The sequence below is a fragment of the Megalopta genalis genome, chromosome 10 (assembly GCF_051020955.1).
Source record: "Megalopta genalis isolate 19385.01 chromosome 10, iyMegGena1_principal, whole genome shotgun sequence".
NCBI lineage: Eukaryota > Metazoa > Arthropoda > Insecta > Hymenoptera > Halictidae > Megalopta > Megalopta genalis.
In genome coordinates, this window is record NC_135022.1 from 17322620 (window position 1) to 17345902 (window position 23283).

At 44.6% G+C, this 23283-nt stretch overlaps 1 protein-coding gene across 20 annotated transcripts in view; it reads right to left on the reverse strand.

Annotated features, from left to right (window-relative positions):
* Positions 1-1361: 1361 nt before the first annotated feature.
* Positions 1362-23283, reverse strand: part of Rim (Rab3 interacting molecule) — a 103870-nt gene continuing 81948 nt past the window's right edge. For 17 of the 20 annotated variants that reach the window (XM_076524742.1, XM_076524736.1, XM_076524745.1 and 14 more), the window contains 7 exons: positions 22576-22755; positions 17430-17640; positions 13849-14063; positions 12847-12986; positions 12604-12738; positions 11581-11755; positions 1362-9287 (listed from right to left, as the gene is read on the reverse strand). In XM_076524742.1, coding sequence (XP_076380857.1) covers positions 11729-11755; positions 12604-12738; positions 12847-12986; positions 13849-14063; positions 17430-17640; positions 22576-22755 — 908 coding nt within the window. In that variant the 3' untranslated portion in view covers positions 1362-9287; positions 11581-11728. Of the gene's footprint in view, positions 9288-11580; positions 11756-12603; positions 12739-12846; positions 12987-13848; positions 14064-17429; positions 17641-20464; positions 20644-22573; positions 22756-23283 lie in introns of all 20 variants that reach the window. The other 3 variants (XM_033469479.2, XM_076524734.1, XM_033469476.2) reach the window with 3 other exon arrangements.

The following is a 23283-nucleotide window of genomic DNA, read 5'->3' on the forward strand; positions in this document are numbered from 1 at the left end:
AAGGACTATTTTTGTTTTGTTAAAGGTGAGGTAATCAAATATATACTAGTACACTATAATATATTATTATTATTATACACTATAATATATACTAGTACACTATACTGGAAGAAACCCATATAAGTTTTAAGAAATTTGCAAAATTCTTCTTTTGCTGATCACGCAATGATAAAGATAGTAATAATTAAATAATTTCATATATGTAATCAAATGTATTATTAATGATAATAATAATTAAATTTCGAGGTGGTGGGTAGTGAGGTATCCATTTTATTTTAAAATTGAATCAAGGATCTGCGTCCTGCGTGATGAATATAGAAAAAGTGTATAGTGGAACATCTAGTGGTAGTAAGTGAAATTCTCGACCAAACTTACCCGCAGACGGTAAAACAGATAGGAGAGTACTACGGCAGATTTAATCCTAAAATCTGTGTTGAGCAAGAAGAGCTCATAAAAAGGAAGGTCCAGTACGTATCCTAAATCTGTGTTAAAAAATTTTAAATTTGTCGATAATGTAGAAATCCAATAAGATCGATAAGATAAGAATATACATTAGCTATATTTGCTGCAGTTTTAGCATAGTAACGCCACCAGTGCCAAAATATTGAACTTCCAAAGTTATCGTCTGCGAATAATTGTCGAATAGATCGAACGTTTTAGGAGCCGATAAAGGTTTAAAAATAAAGCAGCAGGTTTAAAAATAAATTCCTAGTCGGTTTGTAACATCGATAAATTATTAGAATTCGGAGAAAATTCATCAGAAGTTCAAATCCACGAGATTTCAATTTTATTCGACTATATCACCCTTACACATTACTATACTTCTACAGCATGGATGTTCTCAAAAAGACGTAATCTCTCAGCTTTGAATAAGGTTGCTTTATTTTGTTAAAAATATTACTGACATTATCAATTAACAGCGGATTAACGAGCGATCGGAAAACGTATGGAAATACTTTCTTTTACGCATCGTGATCGATTGAATACCGGCGGTGTTACGTCGTTCCTCTATCAGTTTCATTTACAAAAAAAACCTCCGTTTCGCTTTAAAATATAAACGTTCTGTGTACACGTGTGTGTCTCTCTCTCTCTCTCCCTCTCTCTCGCTCTTCCTTTCTCTCGCTCGCTCGCTCTTTCTCTCCCTCCCTCTCTCACCCTGTAGTGTATGAATGTATCATGTATTTGTGTGTGTGTGTGTGTGTGTGTGTGTATGCGTGTGTAGGGTGTTCGTTCGTGTGTACGTATGCACACGTCCTCATAATAAATACGTACTTGTGCACACATGGAACAGTGTGTCGCGTGTCGTCGTGTGTAGAGATCCTGCGTGTCGTGAAAGGTGGCTGCGATTGAAATGCGACGAGATCATTGAATCACTTTATTGTCACACGCCATGTCTGGCATCGGGGGTATCTTTTATCAGATATATTATACTGGATACAGTCACTAACGCTTTTTTTTTTATTTTTTATATTAATCGTTCCGTGCAGATCCCGCCGTGAACTCCTCGACCCGCGAACACCGGCGCGGAAACACAAGTCCCATCGAGACACAATCATATTCGCCTTACTCGCAAACACGATTTTTTCGCGGCGAGGTTTCACAGAAGCCTCGCGGCGCCGATCCTGGACCACGTTACCAGCCCTCGATACGGTAAACGGGAGAAAACCCAAACTCTGTACAAATGAAAAATTCAGTGGAGAACAGAAGGAAAAGAACGTGCAAACGGACAAACGCGACGAAACAAGAGAAATCGTCGACGGAGTCCGCGGCCGAGTTCTCTTGCACACCCACGGAACGTCGTCTAATCGTACTGTTTTTTTTAAATTCTTTTTCGCCATTGTATTTCGTCGCCCCTTCTCTCTCATTCTCTCTCTCCCTTTCTCTCCTCTCGTTCTCTCTCTCTCTCTCGTTTTGTTTCTATCCGTTGCCCCGTTCGACGTAAGAAGGACGCGGTCTCTCTCCCGGCCACGCTCTCCAGCCTTTCTTTCTCTTTCTCTCTCCTCTCATACTCTTTCTTTCTTTCTTACTCTCTCTCTCTCTCTCTTTCTTTCATTCTATCGGCAAAATGAAAAACCGGACAATTTACCGCCGCTGGCCGCTAATAAGCTACTGGCGAACCGCGTCCCGAACAATTCATCTTCACCCCCTGGTGTACCGTGAAACTCCCGGTGTCCTGCGCCATCTTGCGATCGATCCTCCGCGTCGATCGCGCCGCTCGATCTCCACTTTCACCACTCGATCTCGGCGAATCCTTGTCAAAATTCGAGACTTCCGGGCTTCAAAGCGAACCTCCGCGACGACGAACTTTGCCCGAATTCTCCGAAGGACAGCCCCCGTCAGACAGATCGAAACCTGAACATCGATCGCGATCGACCGCAAGATCAAGCTGTGGCCATATTTCTTCCGGATCTCGTTGCCGTTGATCTCGTCGAGGTTGCAACGAGGTTCGATTCGGGGCTACGATTTTTCATCGAATTCAATCTGTCATCGATCTAACGTTTCACCATTTTCCCAAGAACCGAAAAGTGTATAATTAGTAACATTACGTCTAGATTCGTTAAGAAAACGTGGCAACGGAACGAGACGCGACAACGGACGTGGACACAGCTCCGCAGGACACCAGCGCTACGTTGGATCGCCTCTACGGTGTGATTAATGAGTTTCATTGTAAAGAAATCGTTGACAGTGTCCTTCCACGTGTCTCCCTCCGTCTCTCTCTCTCTCTCTCCCTCTCTCTCTCTTTTTCTCTCCGTTCTCGCACTCAGTCTCTCGCGCATCCTTTTATCGGTAATCGTAAAACCTAAATTGGCTCTCTATATAAATTTGACAAAAGTGTTACCCCTTGGCTCGCAGATTCCTTGCATCCCGTGTTGATTCGAATTCAGCCGTCCGTCCCGCGATTTCGACCCACGAATCGATCCAACCCGATTCGATTATACCGCGCTTCTTCTAGCTAACTCCCCCGCCTCCCCGAACCCCACCCCTCGCGATTCGCTGCTACTTTGCGGATGTATTCCCGAAAGTATTATATTTCTCTCCCTCGCGCACTATCTTTCTCTCTTTCTCTCGCTCGCTCGTTCGTTCGCTCTCTTTCTCGCCTCTCGCCCATCTTTTCGTTTTCGTTTTTTACGTTAATTATTAAGTATATAGGTACAAAGTCGGATATTAATTTGTTCGTTTCATTTTTTTTTTCTTCTTCCTCTTCTTTCGTAGTTAATGCTAGTTTCTTTTTATGTATATGCATATATATACATATATGTATATACACATATATATATATATATATATATATATATATATATATATATATATATACACATATATATGTATAGAGATGTATGTATATATATATGTGATTCACGATGCGTGTTCGATCCTAAGATTGAGCATGCCTATGTACAGATGGGCATGGCAATAGTGTGGTTGTGGGATGAAAAATGAACGTCACCTTGATTCTCTTCGCGTTCAGTTCCGGTGTTTCGAGATTATTCTCTTTCATGGGAAAGACCGCTTAAGAGATGGTTGCGTCGTTGTTCGGCTTAGAAAAAGCTCTTGAATCTACGGAGAAAATAGAAACGAGACCCCTAGATCGCTACTCGAATATTACACGAGGATAATCTGAAATTTTACTAACCCTCCGCCGCACCCGTTCGCCCCGATATCGTTTACCCAATATTTACAGTTGCGCCCCGTACGGTTTCACAGACTATTCCGATCGACCCTCGGACACTCCTCGCAAACAACTATCCGAAATGTCGTTGCACAGTTTTCATTTTCACCCTTTGACTCGGCCAATTAGGTTCTCCCTCTGGTTTTTCATCCTCGCACGGCTTTCGTTCAATTAACTCTTAACCGGTCGCGCGATCTTTGGAAGAGGTGAACAAAGTAAACAGATCAGCAGAGCTTCTCAAAGAGACTAATCGTTCTCTCATTGATTCCGGGACAGATACAATGTTCGAAATCGTAACGAGCTCGTCGATGGAACAGTCTCCAAGATGGCAGGTGACCGGTCAAGGGTCGAAACGACGCTGAAGGTCTTCGTGGTCGCTTCGAGCATTTAGATCGCACGCAAATAAATCATTTCAGAACAAGCACAATGTTATTCATTAATATTTATTGATTTAATTATAATGTTAGAAAATTACTTTTCACATTTGTGAGGAAAGTATCACATCTTAGAACAGTGAAGCACATTTCTTTCCGCACGTTATACTTCTCCATACGACGATGAAATATGTTCGAGTAAATGAAACGGGATGATCAATATTAACTTATAAAATGTTATAATATCATCGTTGCAGTGAATTCTGTATAATGGCCACTTTTGACCATGAAGACCTTCAATGTAGAACAGAAGTTATGTTTCTTTCTCGAGAACGAAAACAGGCGCGTGTCTCGCTAATTACGGAGAGTCCTGCGATTATACGTTGAAATTAGAATAGACCGCGCGCGAGTGCCAAGCGAGTGCACTTGAATCGCAACGCAATCGTATGCGAAACGAATTACATACTTTACGGTATCCAAAATAGAAAATGGAGGAGCGTATGAGGGTCGATCGTGCGAAATAAATTCGTTCGCGTTCGTTCGTCGACGTTAATCCGATATTTACAATGTTTACACGAAAGCTGGAACCGCGAAGAAAATTAAGGCGTAAATCAGGCAGAACTCGCGTCGAACATAAACTCGATAAAACGTATATCTCTCTCTCTCTCTCTCATTCTCTCTCTCACTCTCGCTCTCTCTCTATCTATCGGTATTTCGTCGTCCAGCTCACCGGTGTGTAGAATCATCATGCATCTGTGTTCGTCGTGTGTGGTATCGATATCCCCTAAAAGATCACTAGCGAAACTTACTACGAGAATTTCACCGACGTTCCCCCGGGCAAAGCCGCTCTGATCAGCTCGTTCCTCGATGTACAAGTATAAAAAAGCAAACCCGACACTCTCACGTCCCTGGGATCCCTTAAGACCGGCTACTAAAGTTATGAGAGTCCTACGTCTGTATAGGATATGCGGTACTTTTTTATATCGTTAAGCGTTAACAGGTCGCGGCCGCGGGACCCCCGCGCGTCTATCAGACGTTTTTTGTGCCCCAAAATCGATCGTTCGACTTCACGTGGATCGAAACCCGATAAATCCGAGCCTCTAGTTTTTGGACCAATCGCGGCGAGGTTCTTCATCGTGGTAATTGTACGTCGGTTAATCGCTGAAAGACGAGGAAACCGGTGATCCAGGATCGCGGGTAGATCGCGCGGCGGGTCCGAGGGCCGCGAGTAACCGGCGGATTTACAAACTGAACGTGTTTACATGATTCGTAGTCTTTTGTATATATTTTTTTGTCATTTTTTTTTTCTTATCTCTTTTTAAATCGAGTGTTATCCGCTAGTACAGAGAGTATATTCTGCGTGTTCGGTTAATTACGTTGTCATTGTCCCAAGAGCCTACTGATTATAAGTCATGCACTTGCAAAATGGTTTTTTCTTTCTCGTCTTTACTTAGAAATCGTCTCTTACAGTAAGTAAATTGTTCGTTTTCCGCGCGTGTATGTGACTCGCCTCGCGCGATCGTTTTCTCTCTCGACGCGCACGCAACCTTCGCGTCGGGTTCGTTGCGCGAGTGTGTGTTCGCCTGTGTATACCATTTCCCCGCGAGTAAAAAAGCTTTTCGTTCTAAATCAAGCGCGTTATAGATATGATAAGATATCGCCCTCCACCCTCCCGGCTCCTCTCCCCCTTTTCCTTTTTCTTTCTTTTTACACAGTTCGCGGCGATCATTGGGCGATCGATCAGCCGGTTTACCGAACGGCTCGCGCGATTGTGAAACTCAAAGCGACGATTTTGAAACTCAAAGCGACAGAGTGATCGTCGTGACGAGAAAGGAACGCGCGAATGTAGACGGAACATTGAAACGAGGACTCTATGTATGCGATCGATTCGACTGCGAATTTTATGCGTTCGCGATAACAACGAGAAAGTGAAATACAGAACGCAGAGAACTTTGGAAGAATATGCAATCGACGTTAACGATTTTTATTTTGCACGAAGATCCGCAGTCTGGTAACAACGATCGGCAACGCATTCCCTACTGTTTTACGTTTATTCGATTCTGAATGCCTACGGTTCCATTGTTAAGGATCTCTCGATCTTTCGAGCGATTACGACAATTTTAATTGTGCACCGATAACGATGACGATGACGATGATTTCGTTATTGAGAAACAAAATTCGCAGCAGATGGTGTTAGGAATGATCGCAAAGTAAAACGAAACGAAGAGAAACGTGCAAGCGAGATTTCTGATTCAGATAATGAGGTCGTTCGGTATTTGGTCGTTCTGTAAATCGAATAACCGTTCGCATTCTTCCTTCGTCTTTTCAAAGCCTCGGATCACCGTGTCTCTCGAACGATTGTTACGCAACATCTCGTGACGGTTCGCGTGGCAATAGCGAGCTGCGTTTGCAGGATGCACAGGCGAGCAAAAGTGAGGATGCTTTACAGAGCGAAAGGACTGGATTCTCGAAGATATCGATGCTGAAGTCACTGATCCCGATCCGGAGTCACTTGAAAACCGTCTTTGTCCCGTTAGAATCCTCCGATTCGTTTAATACGATCGAAAATTCTCGTTCGCCGATTAATTAATTCCGCCGTTTAATTTGAAGTCACCGTGTTCGTCGGATATTTTCATTGTTTTAGCAGATCTACCGCGACGAAAGATCGCCGGATCAGCAGATTGCGATTAGTGGACGAGCCATTGGCGTCGGTTTTTCGCAGCAGGAAAATCTCGGCTTCTTTTCAAGTGATTCTTCTTTTCAGTGATTCTTGTAGGCTGGTCAGGCTTACAATTATTCGAATTTATGTCTACAATTGCTTGAATCGATGTCTATAATTATTGGAAATCGAAATTTCAACGGAAACGTTTTCTATACGCTAGATCGTCCCCATTTTTTAAGTTCCAGCGAGGACGACGAGGTGCGAACGATCTGCAGCTCGTTCACGAATCGCAACAAGCTCGAGCCCTATTTCCGGCCACGGAATAGCGAACGAAGCGAAAGAAAGACGTTACAGATTATCACCCCCGTAAAAAGAAATGATGGAGACCATCGCTTCAGTGACGTCGATCAATATCCAGGTGGGTACCTTTGAAGACCAACAAACGAGGAGCGAAGCGGCGCAAAGGGTCCGTACACTTTACGAGCATCGTTCGCGGAAAGTTTCGCAACTTCTCCGGCGATAAATTGTAAAATGGATGGGTCCTTTCGAGGGATCGAACTAAATGCTCAGCTGCGAAAGAGGGCGTCCGCGTGTCTCGCGGTAAACTTGAACGATCCGGAAGCGTAGCTACGGTTTAAATTGGTCGCGAAACAGTGTTTCCCTTTCTTGTTTTTCGATGTACAGTCAACTTCGAACGGTTTTTTCGTGTCATTGTCCCTTCCCTTCTTGCGTGTACACGTGTCTCTCTCCCTCACTCTCTGTGTGTATTTCCGTGTGTACGCGTGTATGCGTGTCGGTATATGCGTGTGTGTATGTGTGTTCACGTGTTCTTCTTTACCCCCGAAGAGAAGAATGCATGGTTACGCATGTTTTGCAAGCACAATCAGCGACGAAAAAAAGGAGAAAATATAGTATATCGTACACGATTCAATCAAGTGTTTAATCGCTAGACGTAACCGCGTACACGTGCATGCTCATCGTATCGTGTTCCACGAGTGACCAGACGAATGCACAGACAAAGATCGAACACATAACATGAGAATTAAGAGATATAAAATTCGATTGTGAAATATACGTGGCGCGCCGGTTACTCTCACACTTTCTCTCTCTCTCTCTCTCTATCTTTCTCGTTTTCTCTCTCTCTCTCTCTCTCTCTCTCTCTTTCTCGCTCGCTCGCTCGCTCTCTCACACTCAGTCTCACATTCTCACGAATTCTCGATCAGACGCATACTCTCCCGATCGCAGGTTTCGCGAACGAGAGCACTCGCTTCTCATTTTGTTTAAAGGATTAACTTCAGCAGTGTGGTACGCGCCGCGAGGTCTCCACCCCCGCGGGCTCTCTCGTTTCTATGCGAGTAATGTGGGCGGTTCGTTCAAGTGAAATATACGTATGTATATACATATATCACGTTACAAAAAACGAGCGTCGTTTTAAAGTCGAGTGCAAGTATCGAGAGTAATTAAGGTCTCCTAGAGTTGTATACACGGCTCCCCGTCCCCTTACGCGTTACACCGGACTCGTGAGGTCGACAATTAAATAAAACTAACAGAATCACAATATATGACAGTCGATATAGTTTTAGCGCGCCTCCTTCACCGTAATTCATCTCGCACTCGATCTCTCATTCGCTCTTTCTCTCTCTCTCTCCCCCTCTCTCTCTCTCTCTCCCTCTCTCTCATTCACTCTTCCTCGTATTCGCACACGCACACGCAAAATAGTTGACATGGCTACGTTTAAACGTTCAACAACAATTCGCTAATTCACGATATAACGTCCCGGTTGCCGCGGCTGCCGATCGACTTCCGATGGCTCGAATTCGCCGGCTCGTGTACGCGGACTGATCGATCGATCGTCTCGATCGGGTGCTAGTAAAAATCAACGGGGGTCCGAGAACTTTGTCGAAGCTCGAACGGCAACGGGGCAACGGGAACGCGACGGTCAAGGCAATTGTTCATTTAAACACCTGCGCGCAATACGTATCGCGAATTCATATATATACATATATATATATATATGAATTTATTAATGTAATATATATATATGAATATATATATGTATGTATAATCGTTATTGGTATTTACAGTAAATAATATACGCGCTGACGACGATGGTTTCCCTTGGCTAAAATGTTCGACGACATTGTCCGGAGAGTTTTGGTACGTCATTTTGGTCGTCGATCGTCGTCGATGGATCGTCGTGCACTGGTTGCCGGCACACAGCTCGAGTGTCCTAAGATTTATTTATGTACAAATTTTTTCCGTTCCTCCCTTTAACCCCTATCCCCATTTTTTTGCCATTTTTCTCTTGTTTTCTTAGATTTGAACGAACGTGTCCGTTCCTCACGGTGGTCTCGCGAGATCCGGTGGTTCTAGGTTCCCCGGTTATCGGAGCGGCTCGCGGTTCTCACCTCGGACCAACTTATGGTTGCGCGAACTTCACCACTTCACTGGGTTTACTGGGTCCCGTGTCGCCCGGCGACCGACACCTTATTATGTCACCGTACGGCACCACGCCTTTCTCACTGCACACCACGTTGGAGTTCGCATCGATCTTGCATCGAGTGCCTCTGTATCGGTTTCACTGGAAAGAGAAATAGAAAAGCACCACGGTCAGACGGGATCGCTCGTTTCGGACCATAGGACGTGGACACACAGAAACATATCGTACATAGGAGGAACAATCAGAAGTAAATACACCTGGGGTCGGACCTGGCCGGCAACCCTTATCGAGCCGTCTCGGTGCACCGGTGCATTGCTCGAGATATTGGTTCCCCGCCGCAACGATGCTTCACAGTGCATTTTATTCCCGCTGTTCGTCGATACGCGGCTCAAGTTTTCTCGATAGGATGTGCTCCAAACTCGAACGAACTTCCGTCTTCGAAGCAATCGTTGCAAGTCGGTAATTGGAAACGTTGTTAAATTTGACTGCGATCGAGTCTCGCAAATCTTTCTTTTTTCTTTTCATGCTCTTGTAATTTCGATTCTCAGATTTCTCTTGTGCACCGTAGTCCCACACGAGACGCGAGCAAATGATTTTTTAGCGAGTGCGCCCGTAACGATTCTTCAACGTCTTTCGCTATTTTTAGTCGACGAAAGGTCACCAAGGTATTCTTAATTTTGTACACGCGTTGCCATATTTTTAACACGTTGCCTCTCGCGCAGACCGTCCGCAGGCTACACATAATACAAGGAAAGATCGAGAGAAGCGATCCTTGAATCTCAATTTTGAAAATGCAGACTAACTTCGATATGATAATCGTTTAATCGAGTGCAATAAAAGCATCGATGAATCGAGTACTCAGAAACTCTGTTCAGGAAGTTCGCCAGCCAGGTTCGCAGGTAACTACGAACAGGAACAGATGTTTGCAGCGTCATTATAGTATGTTGTGTCTGAAATCTTTCGTGTGTTTCCTGTAGTGTGACACCGAAGAGCGGTTGCACAGAGGACTCCGTACAGACATACTTACCGTGCTGATTCTAAAAGAAAAGGGAAACAGCTATGTACATCGAGTGTGCGAAATTCAGAGTCGCGTTTGTAAACAGAAAAAAGGACAGCTTTCCGCTCGGGAATCGGAACCAGACGAAGGGAGGATCGCAGCGGAGAGAGGGTGCGTTTGTTGTGCAGACTCGAGGAGAGATCAACAATGTTAACACGCAACGAAGCAGCATGGAGGACGTCTACCAGTTGCAACAGGAAGGAAAACAACGAGAATATCTTGCGAGCCGACATCGAGTTCAGACAGTGAGGAACAAGAACGAAACACAGAGACGAAGTTTAGAGAGTCAAAGAGACAGACGTCAGAGAGGCACAGAGCAAGAGAGAGAAAGAGAGAGAGAGAGAGAGAGAGGGGCGCGAACCCCGAAGCTTCGATTCACGATCGCGGAGAGGATCGTGATCGACGAGGACCGTGATCAACCAGGATCGTCCTCGACGGAGATCGTTGCCTCGAGGCCCAGGCACGAAGAGTTTGCCACCGAGAAAGAGATCTTGCAAGGCAGAGCACATCTGTACGTAAAACGTAGGCAAGAGGGGAAAAACATGATCTCACGCGGATAATTATACTGGTTCGTACGTTCAGAGTCATCGGGCAGACTGCAATTTGTATGCGCTAACAATGCTCGCGTTCAATACTTCTGTCGATATTGAATGCTTTCTGTACTCAATAACAATATTAGACTCTATAGTTTTAGTAATAATTTTGATAATAAGAATAATAATTTAATAATAATTTTAGTAATAAAGACAAACTTAAATACATCTATTTGTAAGTTATTTGTAAATAATTATTAGGATCACTAGGATAATTGATCTTCTACACAAATTTTGAAAAATCAATTTTTCTATAATCGGACATTTGAATCTGAATAGTTCTCAGAAAATAATTCTTTATTCAAACTAGAGAGCGTTTTAGTATATCGTAAATAAAACCGTATTTCAGAATGAAATTACCGTAAAAAAATTCTACAACTCAATACGACCACATTAATTACGTTTTAATACATGTAAAAAATCATAAAAGACCAAGAACGTAGAGTAATTTATAATTTCCTCAAACAATGTTCGATAAGAATTTAGAAACTAATAATATATAATATAGAGCATATGTATATATACAAGTAACGATCCTCTATTTGCTAAATTAAGAATCTGGTTTGAAGCGTTAATAAACAAGTGAGGATATTTTTCACGAGAAACAAGAGATTGTTCCTTTAAGAAATAAAGCTATTGAGCATTGCTGATCTGATCGAAGATACGAAGATACTAATGAACCTGTGGAGAAAGGGCTAAAGATCCGAAAGACCAAGCTGATTATTCGCGTGAGATCGTACGAACGAATTAACTGTACGAACGATGCCTAGATCTCAGTGCGTACCTAAAGCTATCTGGCGATCCGGGAACATGGCCGCTATGTTCTACATCTAGTCTACATAAAGACTAGTGGCTCATCTGATATGCCGTACATGATATGTGATGTGCTAGTGGTGTTTTCTAGAAAGACATGTCCTCTCTCGTACGACCTTTCACACTTTTCCCATTCTCGCGGTCACCTTGCAAATAAAACACACTTTTCTTGTCTCGTCCAACAGCGCGATCGCGCATGCCCGAAATCGGGTGTAGCCGGTTAAAGGGACCAAAATTGTCCTTCGGCCGATTTAAACGGCTGGCGAGCCGTTCGACGGATCATGAAAAGAAGAAGTCCATAGACCGCGCGAATCCACTATCGTGTTCAGAAGGATAGTTATAGAATGTCCTCGGTTTGACGATCTTCGATCAATTTTCCTTATCCAAATGCATGCAAGGATTTTGGAAAAAATATATAATATTTAAATGTATATTGTAATATTTATGTATATATAACTGTCGATACACGTTTGCAAGAATTTTCTCCGATCTAATAATTGCAAAATTCTACGTAAGAAATGAAAAGCCCCTGAAAATATACGAAAAAATACGAATTTTTGCAGAGATCAACAGTTACAAATTTTATCCCTTTTTCCAAATTTTTGCGTACACTTAAACAGGAAAAATCGATTAAAAATCGCTGAACCGATATTCTATAATTACCGTTCCGGTTTTGACAGAAGATCAAAGTTTTAAACGAAACGCTTCTTTCACGATCCATCGAATGGCTCGTCGGCGATTTAAGTCGGACGAAGGTCTGATTTTAGCCCCTTCGCTGGCTCTACCCTTTCCGCCCGGCATTCCGCAACCCAGCGATGCGATTATTACCATAATCCATGTCGACGATCGTTTTAGCAAAGGACAATTCCCCTTTTCTCTAGGTTCGAACGTGAAGAAAATCGAGCAGGGATCTTGGAACGGAGGCGTTCCAGAAGGACTCTAGGGATGTGGTCGAGGATCGACGGGACGCAGCTAGGGATGGAGGTCTACTGACCAGGGACACGTTGCTGAACAGCTTGTACCACCCGAACACCATCTCATTGAGGTTCAGTTCGTCCAACACGATCTGCGCTATACCCATGAACACTTTTTTCCCTTCTAATCGGCCGTAATCGCCCCACACTGTCACCTGAAATCACAAGAGGCCGCTTCGAGCAATTGTCTTTACGCGCTGCGATCTATTCTTTCGCCCAGGGGAAAGAACATTTTTGACGAATAAGAATTGACGATGACGTACTTGCAGTATACAACCCCGACAGTTTTCCCTGAAGGTTAGCGACTGCTGGTAGAACGGGTCCAGCGTTTTCCTCGCCATCGTCGTTTTCACTTTCGCGATACACTTTTTCCCGTTGACCAGGTAGACTTTCACGTAGGAGGCTACGGTTTCGTCATGATCAGTAATTAGTGGGTCAAAGCACACGCTAACGTTCATACTGCGCCAAGCCAGAGCGGCTAATTCTTTTCGAATTCGAAGCAAGTGGCAAGAGAGAATCGCTGCAGCGAATAGCGAAATAACTTGGTGATTTCGTCTCGTTCTTCGGCTTTGCACAGTATAAAGTCGCGTTCACGTGGTCTTCTAGTTTCAACGATAGCAATCGTTGAACGATTTCGAACTATTGGGAACATAGCTTAGGACGTTACCTACCAGTCGATATTTAAGGATGTTTCGAGAACAAATGATTAACCAAGATTTTCTGAATACGATCGTTAATCGATCGAGTTTCTTAAGAAATGCAACGCAAAGATTTATAACATCTTTCAAAGAAATTGGAATTTAAAGGTATTTTTGTATCAAGTACAACTGATCACAATTATTAAAAGAGAAAAGGCATTTTCGTTTCTCATAAATTCAGTCAGCCAACTTTTCTTTTGCATAAAAATCCGCAGTCTATTGATAACCCTTGTGTCAACATCCAACTACGACGTTCGATAACGATACGCATACGAATGAACATTAATTACGAATCTTCCATGATAGAACAAGTTCGTATAAATCTCGTTTTTTGGTAACACTTCGAAGTATCTCATTTAATGAAATGAAAAGCTAAGTTGTATGACATCGACTAACTTCTCAACATCCTTACGTTTCGTAGATCCTGATAATATTAAAGAGATATAATAGATTAGTGTAATTTTGAAATCTTAAAGTGTTAACAAGACAGATTGACACAAAGGTCCTGGCCAAAGGTGGCGCAGAAAGCAGGTGTTCACCGTTAGCAACCGAGGAAGCTCCGCGTACCTGGTATCGCTTTGCTGCCCTGTTTCGGCTTCAGATCTTTGGCACGTATCACCTCCACTTCTAGGTAGCCCTCCTTCTGCTTCAGCGAGAGCTGAATCTCGCCCAGACACTGAGCACCGAGTACCTGTCGGCCGACCACCTGTCCAGGTCCGAGATCTTCGAAGAAGTTTCTTATCTGGTCAGTTTCGCCTGCCATTCGCAGATTTGGGGACCAACTGCAGTTCCCAAAATCAGACGTTTTAATGAAACAGCTCCCGCGCTTCGGGAGTTGAGGGGAGTTTCGGGGGTTGCCGAGGGGGGTACTCGGGGGTACGAACAAACGAGAAACAAAAGATACTGGGGTTGGTCAGAAGGGGGGTGGGGCGGGGGTAACTCATCGGAGGGTAATACGATCCCGATCAATGAGCTACTTTACGTTTTCGTCGCTACAATCTACTCGTATCATCCTAGGATTATTGGCATCGAACGAAAAACACAGGGTTCACAGGGGTGGGCGGGGGGGCGGGTCGAAAGAAATCGATCAAAGGTTCGTTCCGCAGGAGCGAGGGACCATAACTCTCACAAGCCTTCGACGGAAGTGCGGATAAACAGAGAGAGAGAAATTACACCTCGTTCGTGGTTTTACTGTTTTCTCATTGTTTTCATCGGTCGATTATTGTAGACAAGAAGAACTCACGCTGCAAGTGTGTCGGTGTAGCGAGTATAAATATATATATATATATAATATAACAGTGTACAGAGAGAATTGTTGTAAGGTTGGAGACACAGCAGGCGGTCGGTTGGCATGCAGATCATTCTATGCGCAAGTACCATAAGTATTAAGGATCCTCGGCAACGATCAATTCGATCGACGCTCGACACGGACGCTTCGGATTGGTCTCTTTGATCGTTGCCGACGCTCTCTATTCTTCTAAGTTCTACGTACTCATGCGTTCGTCGGTCTGAGACTTACGTTCTTGGTTACCTTTCGCTCGGGGATCTGACATCTTCGTGCTCGAGGCAGGCTCTCCGCCGCGTTTCGACTTAGCTACCCGGCTAGAATCGAGATCGGCTCGCCCCGGGGTTCGAGTAATCAGGGATTTCGGGTGACACAAGAATACTACTCACGCCGAGCCGATCAAACGCCTCCCGCGGACACTAGTCACGGTCTCTCTGGGCATTATTTGATCGGCTCGTGCACACTCGACGCGAACGGGCACATTCATCTACCTACGGTGTGTCGGGCGATAGCGTTGCACTGCGCGCAAGAAGCTCAGTGCGACGGTAACGTAATCGTTTTCCGGATCGAGGTGGCATCTATAAATATAAACGGCTGTAGATACAGGATTAAGTAGAACGTGATCACACACTCGGGGGGGTTGGGCGGGGGGTGGGCGAAAGAAAAGGGACCTGGAGCGCCGGAAGTCCTGCCGCGCGGAGAACAATGATATTCGCAACACACATTATATATCTTTCATATTTATACCATATGTATACAGTTATGTATATATGTATTCTATATACATATACATATACATATACATATATATATATGTACACAGAGACAGAGAGAGGGTGTGTGTAACTTTTGTGAGATACATAGAACGGTAACGGTGCTCAGATACGTCAACATCACGCGATCATTCAGCCAAGCAGCAAGCCAAGACGACGACAAAACACCGACGAATGACAGCAGCAACGCGAAACATCGAGATCACATCGAAATCGAAATGTATATATATATATGTTGGAAATATATATATTTATATACACACACAGAGAACTGAAAAGAAAGGGCGCTGAGGGGATCGAGAAGAATGAGAAGTGTGGAGAGAGACGGAGGAAGAGCGAAGTACGATGCGGCAGTTGGCATGTCTTGTGTGTTTTGCAGCATTCGCGGTGAAGTCCCCTCGCTTCTTCTTCTTCTCCTTGGCTACGAAACCCAACGGGGAGCAGCGTCTCTTCGGGGTTGGAGGCGAGGGACAAAAGGGAAGAAACGCCGCCACGCGATGAAATGATACAGAAGGACACTGCGGGGCAGGCGAGAAGGAGGGGCGGAGACAATCCAGGCGGGAGCACAAAAAGAAAGGAGGGGGGACAAAGCGTGAATGAGCAAGACAATGTACATTAATGCATACACATCGACTCAATCACACGTTGAAAGACAAAACGATCCACGGTTTCACGTTCGCGGTTTCCTGTGCACAAACAGTAAAAATTCCTCACGGACGGGATCACAGGTGTGGCAGGCCGGAGAATTTCGGGATAAAAAGTGGATAGCAGGGGTAGCCCGTTCGTTGTAAACTTTTAATAACTTGACTCCTTCTGCTAAAAGGAATTCATCAACTGTCGGTATCCTTCGTTCCAATATATTATTCAATGGACACGGCGTGCACTTAAATTGGAATTGAGTATAAAAGAACGATGCTTGCGAATAACGCGATGCGTAAAGTTTAGCTTTTTTCAAATCGTAAATCTGGAAATCGCAGTAAACTGAATAAGCGTCGAGTTCGAGAGCTTGCGAGTTTATCGCAATTTATCGGAGGGTCATTCAGATAATCATTTTAGCACGGTCGAAAAATAAAAAAGAACGTGTGAATGGGATATGTAAAAATGAGAGGTGCCTTTGTAATTCTACTCGCGGAGATTTGAATACTGCACTAAACTTTTTATCTTGACGTTCTCGTCTATCAATTCATGATTTTATGTCAATCATACAGGATCACTTTCAACAGAGAGTATATTGTTATTCTATTAACAAATTCTTCACTATAAGATTTAACAGAACCAGTGCGAATTTAGGAATTGTTTACTGCGTACTTTTTCAAAACTGATTGGAAATATTCGTTCGGGATAATCAATTAATCATTTGACTTCAAAGAACATAATTTTGCTTAAAGAGAAATAATACCAAGTAAAATCACAATTTATAATTCATATTTTCTAATGATGGTCTTCGTTATATTCTTTCGTGCGGAGTACATTCTATCTCCTTCGTATTTTTGCAACCCTACCAAATTCACGTTAAATAAATCCAGAAGATGCACAGACCGGTACGAATCTGAATTTCTCAATTTCTTTGGTTTCGTACAGAGTATGCCGTCCGTGTCTTGTCTCGGAAAAATTCGAAAACCGATTTAACACTTTGACTATCACGCGAACAACCTCAAAAGTTCCATACAATTCAAATATTTTATTTAATCAAATTAAAATTCGAAAATTTAGTTGCACGGTATCAATCATTTTCCCAACGTTCTTACCCTTTGCTGGTCCTAATAAAATTAGAAAGATATAATAGATAAGCGTACAAATTAATTTCCAAATCTCAGAAAATTATTCCGCCCCTCAAACATATATAGATGGCGTGAAAGTGAAAATGTTAACCAGTCTTTCTATGAAGCGTACAGTCTACGTCGAGTAACTGGCTACCCTGCTCAGAATCTGAGGACGATTTCTGAAGATAGAGATAGAAAGAGAGAGAGAGAGAGAGAGCGAGAGAGAGAGAGAGAGAAAAGATGTAGAATAGGAAGAGTTGGAAGAGACAGCAAGGAGTCTCGCAGTTCCGGTTGCAGAATCGGTCGTTGTTGGTGGCCACTACTTACGAGCTTCCTTCGGAACTCGAGATCGAGTTGAGACTTCCGGCTGTGTCACTGGCCCCCGATCCCGATTGTTTTCCGAGTTCAAAGCGCTGATAGGGCAGAATCTCTTCGGATCGTTGTATGGTGCTCGGCGTGCTGTTGCGTTTCCGGCTCGATAAACTTGCGCGTGGCTCCGCGCTACCACTTCCGGCGTAGATCCAGCCGATACCGCACTCTGTGTTGTAAACCAAACAAGAAACAACCGCTAAACTATAATCTTTCATTTTGGTAGTAGTATCCTTGGACCGCGCGATAACAGCCGCAGTCTTCTCTCTTTCTCATCCAGCTCTCTCCAGGTGTTGCCTCTCGCGTGTCGTCTCTCTAACGACTTAAGACACGACTCTCTTTCACTCTCTCCCTCTCTCACCCTCTCTCTCTCTCTTACTCTCTCTCTTTCTCTCTTTCTCCCTCCGATTTTCTCCGACAGATAAATTCACACGTTTCTAGACCTTTCTCTCCGCACCCTCTTTCCCCCGTTCGATCCACCGAAACGAACGGAAAAAAACGAGAGAAGGAGGTCAAGACACGCGTACACCTGAACACGAAGCGATCCTCGATCGCGATCAGAGAAACAATTGGGCGACGCGATTAGCGTCGTCGATTACGTGAGTGGGCAGACCTGCAAAAGAGTTTCGGCGGTTCTCTAATCGAGTTCTCTCGCCAGCTTCCACCTTTAGCCGGCACCTGCAATCAGAATGGGGCAAGCGTTGGAGCACACGACTGCCTTCGTCGGGACGTAGGGCTCTCCGCAACTGCAATACCGTCGCTCTAACCGTGTGTCTCGTATGTGTGTGTGTGTGTTCGTGTGCCCATGTGTGTGTACACAGAGGCGAACTATAGTGACACGTATCCCAGGGTGTAAGGGGATGGTTTCCCGTCGTGTACATCCATGTATAAAAGCTCTCTTCCGCGTGCTCATCCCGAAACTCGCGATCCGGATGAGTGCCGAAGAAGTGTCCGCAGGCAGAATGTACAAGACAATGTCCGTGTGACTGTGTATATACCGTGTCGGTGTACCCGAGCGTGTCTCTCTCCGCGTGTATAAACGTGTACGACGTGGTGGTGTGTAACGTGTCTCGTGTGCCACATTCAACGAAACTTGTTTTGCTTGGTAACTGTAAACGTAAATATATCGAGACATCATATAGAAATATGTATGCGCACTATAAGAAACACTGCAACGCTTGAAGACATCGATAAACGTAAAAGCCGTAAACAGGAGGTGGCGGGGAGTGGGCTGTGGGGGTGGGTATCCCGCGCCCCTAGGCGTCCAGCCTCCCCGCCGCCAAGCACGTATCAACAGCTGCTCTCTAAAGATAATAAATAGTAACGAGAACCAGGTGGCCAGCTTACCTACCTAACGTCCGGCGAGTTTTAAGCTGAAAGAGGGGACTCGTTACCGAGTTGACCACCGTCGGACTCTGCGATCTAAGTCCGGAAAGCTGTACAGAAACAGAGACAGACAACGCGACGTTCTTCGCCGGCGCATCGGACCGACGCCGGCACTAACAATCAGTTCTACTGCCACAGGACACAGCCCGACACGGAACAAAAGTTACTTGCGTAGCTAAATACCTAAGGTTCTTGAGCCGCTGATCGGTTTTCGAGATCGGGGCAACGTCCGACTGCTGGTGCCGATGCACGGAAACAGTTCGACCATCCAACGGTGCTCAGATCGTTAATCTCTGTTCTCCGTGGATTACGAAAGTCTCTCGGAATTCGCGAGGACTATGGATCGCCGTAGACTTGCAGTCTCTACTGAAATTATTTTCTGGAATTGGTTTTTTTAACTTTCATGTAGCCGAATACAGTCGTACGATAGAATAGTTCTCTATTCTTGCTTTACGTTTTAAATCCACAAGCTATGCGTCATTCGTAGCGTCAAGCTTTCCAGGAAATATGTTTTGCAACACAGACAGCAAGAGATCAAACGTTTTACAGACTTCAGAAATTGAAGATAGGTGCATTACCATTTACTTAATATAATGAAACTTGAAGCACTGTGAACAGCATACAGGACACGTTGGAACGTGTAGTTTAAATGAAACCTTAATAAATTGGGGGCATATAATATCTCCCAGCAATCGGCAGTCGAACGTTAATCACCCGATTAGTTCATGAACGCGATATGAAGACCTCCTCCTCGATGAGACCGATGGTTTCATCGAGGCTCGTCACACAGCTCAGGAAACTCGTGCAAACGTTCCTCTAAAGATCACGCATCGCTACTACGTAGAAACAGTCTCTACGATCTAGCTTAACCGAAGACAAGCAGAGCACTATCTCGTGACTATTCCGCAGGAACGCGAAACCACCTGCGTGGTCTCCACTCGAGAACAGTTCGACCATGCTAGTCGAATTCGCCGGCAATAATCACGAGCAGCAGTCTCGCAGCCCGGTTCTCTAAAGCACAGCATCTTCTAAGAGAGTCAATGGTGCCGTGTGTTTCTTGTTGTTGTTGTTGTTGTTGTAATAAGAGTGTCTCCGGCTGATCACTGTCTCGTTCTTCTTGCTGTGTTTCTCTCTCGTTCTCTCGTCCACTTGCACTATCTCTCTCTCTCTTTCTCTCTCTCCCGTTCTCTCGGCCTAGCATTCTCTCTTTCACTCGCTCTAGAACTTGTACTCACATTTCGCCGAAGGCTTGAACGATCTCCCGCGGCACAGAATTCGGTTCGACGTCCTCTCTCGACGATGAGAATCGAGAGCGAGAATCGCGAATTACGGTTACTAGAACATCGCTGCAAGGAACAACACGGCAGAATCGTTTTGCAGAGGAGGGAAAAAGAGGGCCGAGAAGAGGTCTCGGAGCCGCAGAATCGAAACAGAGAATAAGCCGAAGAGCGTGAGACTCGGTGGACGGGTCCTGTCGATCGCTCCCGCGCAACGAGGGGACCGTTCGTTTCCCGTTTATCTCGAGGGGGTCACACGGAAAATCAAAAACTGGGTTTCGTGGGCGTGGGGGGAGAAGAGAGGGGGTGTAATTTGCAGGGTGTTCGGACCTGTCCCCGTCGCCGCTACCCTCGCCGTCGCTGCTCGCAGAGCTCGGCTGCCGTCCGCTCCTCCCGCTGGCAGTGTCCTCCGGCAAAACCTCCTCGCTCCTATGAACTGTAAAGGAGGACTTGCCCTTCTTCCCGAAGCCTATCCTCCGTTTCCGTCCTTCGTCGCCCACGCATGTACCACCAACAGACGCACGTGGTATGTTATGTTTTTTGCGTGAGGTGACATAGTAGTAGTAGTAGTAGTATATTTTTTTCAGTGGTTGTGGTGATTGTAGTAGAGAAGTAGAATTGGCGGTGGTTGTAGTAGTGGTAGTAGTAGTAGTAGCGATAGTAGAAGTAGAAGTAGAAGTTGTGGCGGTGTTGTCAGAGTGACAGATGTTGTATTCTCGGCCAGAGTAGATGTGTCGTGTGATTTTTCATGTTGATATTCGTGTGTTGTTGGTCGGCCACCGATCAGAGGCGTGTGTCGATTGTGTGTTCCGTCGTGTACGTGCGTGCACAGTTTTCGATGTTTTCGTAGTAATTTTGTTTTGGTTATTTTTTTTTTTTCGGTTTCAAGTAACAGTGGTGATCGTTCCAGCGATCGATCGGGGTGATCCGCGCCGAGTGTTGTCCCGTGACACGATCGCGCGAGCGACGATTGCCCGCCACGATGAGAAATCGTGCAGGTGGGTGCAGATCGATGACGTGAATGGTGGTCCCCAGCGTCGAGAGATGGTTGGTTGGTAGAAGTAAAGTGTGAATGTGTTCATGTCGAAGAGAGGCGGACAGAGATGAGGAGGGATGGCGGAGAAAACAAGAATACGATTAGAATGTACATACTGTCCCGTTAACTGGGGGTTGAGTTTTTCTTTTTTCTTTTTTCTTTTTGCTTTTGCTGCTATACGGTGTGCTCTTGGTAGCGTTCGCGCGTCATCGTTCGCCGCGGAGAATCCTCGAAATTTTATTTGTTCACGGCTTTCGCTCTGTCTCTCTTCCCCTCTCGCGTTCTATCACTACTTTTTTTTCTTTTTCAACGTTTCAACCGGTTTATAGGACGATGTATGCTCGCGAGTACAAGTCGCAGGGCATTCGTAACGCGAGATGTGGACGATGATAAATTCATTGCACGAAGTTGTACAAACGGTGTCGTATTTTAGGATGTTCGTTAAGCGTCTAAATCGTTATTACCTAAATCTTCTAATGCAGTAAATGATCGTTGGTTTAGTATTGTGTAATGCTGCGAACTCACTGTGTTATTCTCTCTGCAGAATGTCTTCCTCGATTTTCTAGCGGTTCATAGTCTTCAATTTTAAACCGCAACAAGACAAGCTTAATTCTGCACTTATTAGATTATGGATGTAACGCATATGTAATAAAAATAGGTATATGAAATTTAAAACAATGCAAATGTTCAAAGAATTTAAGGACATCTATGTACTATTTTCAACTTAAGGACATCTATATACTATTTTCAATTTAATGAAATTATTAAAGAAAGAAAGGAATATCGATTTGGCTCGTATCTGTTGCAACTGATGAAGATCATTTTTATCTCGCGTAAAGATCCGCAGTCTACTTATTTATATATATTATTATTATACACTTATTTATATACTTATTTATACAAATTAACCTTGCAAAGAATTAACCAAAACGTTCTATGCCTATTTAAAGGCGTCGTCTCGAGCAAATCGATGTTCTCTTCATGAACCGAACGCCCTGCGACGTACGATCAAGAGTTCAGGACCGCAACAATGCTTCTCTTGCGTGGATCGAGCAGATTTTGTGAACGGTTCGACGTAGCGAGAGCACACCGCGTGTCTACTCACTAAAATGGCACTAGACTAGTCGCTACGCTAAATCTCGGGTGACTATCGATATAATAAATATGTTACACAGCGACTGATACTAGATAATTGTCTGATGTATAGAGAAGAAGAGCAGAGAAGGTAGTCTAAGAGATAATCATCGCGGCAGAGAATAATGACACATGATACACGCGGCTCGGCTTTTAGCGCGCGCCCGAGAACGAGTCTCTCACTTGAATTCTGCGGATAGAGAACAATGCACGGCACGCAACGTCTATAAACGTGAAACTGGAAGAAACGGCTAGTGTGACGATGTGTTACCTGTGGCGGACAGCTGACTGGTGCTGTTACTCTTCTTCCCAAGTCCGGGCTGATACTGCGCCGTGCTTCCGCCGCCGCCGCTGCTTCCGCTTCCGCTCTTGCTACCCGGCGAGCTCTTGCGAGCCCTCCTCGAGGAGTCTTCGACGTTCAAACCGATCGCCGTATCGCTCAAGCTACCGTCTGTTGAACAGAAATATCGTCAACGGCCTGCTGCCGCAATTCAAACGGGATTTATTAGGAGAGGGGGCTCTATAGGCGTACAGACTTTCGATCTGAAACTTGGGAAACAACAGAGATGGTTAGTTCATTGCTCTGGGATTACTTGGATGCTAAACAAAATCGCTTTCCTTCATTCGGTGCAGACTTTGGCTCTCGCCTAGCGAACGGAGGGTCCATTCGGACCCGCTACAGAGCAGACACTTGGGAATCAACGTACACAGGATAACGAGACTAGATATAATAAATTATACAATATCGTGTGAAACACGGCGATTACCGTGTGATCGGGATTCTACCCTGCATTCGAGGGTTTCTACAGGAACCGAGGTTCGATATTCTTCTATGGTAATAGATGAGGCAATGATTCGACTAGAATGTTCTCAGAATCAAATGGGTAATCGGGTAACGATAGTGCAGGGTTTTCTTGTCGATGAAACAAGAAGTCGAATCGGTGTGTTTTACTTCGAAGACTAAGTGCTGGGATATGCT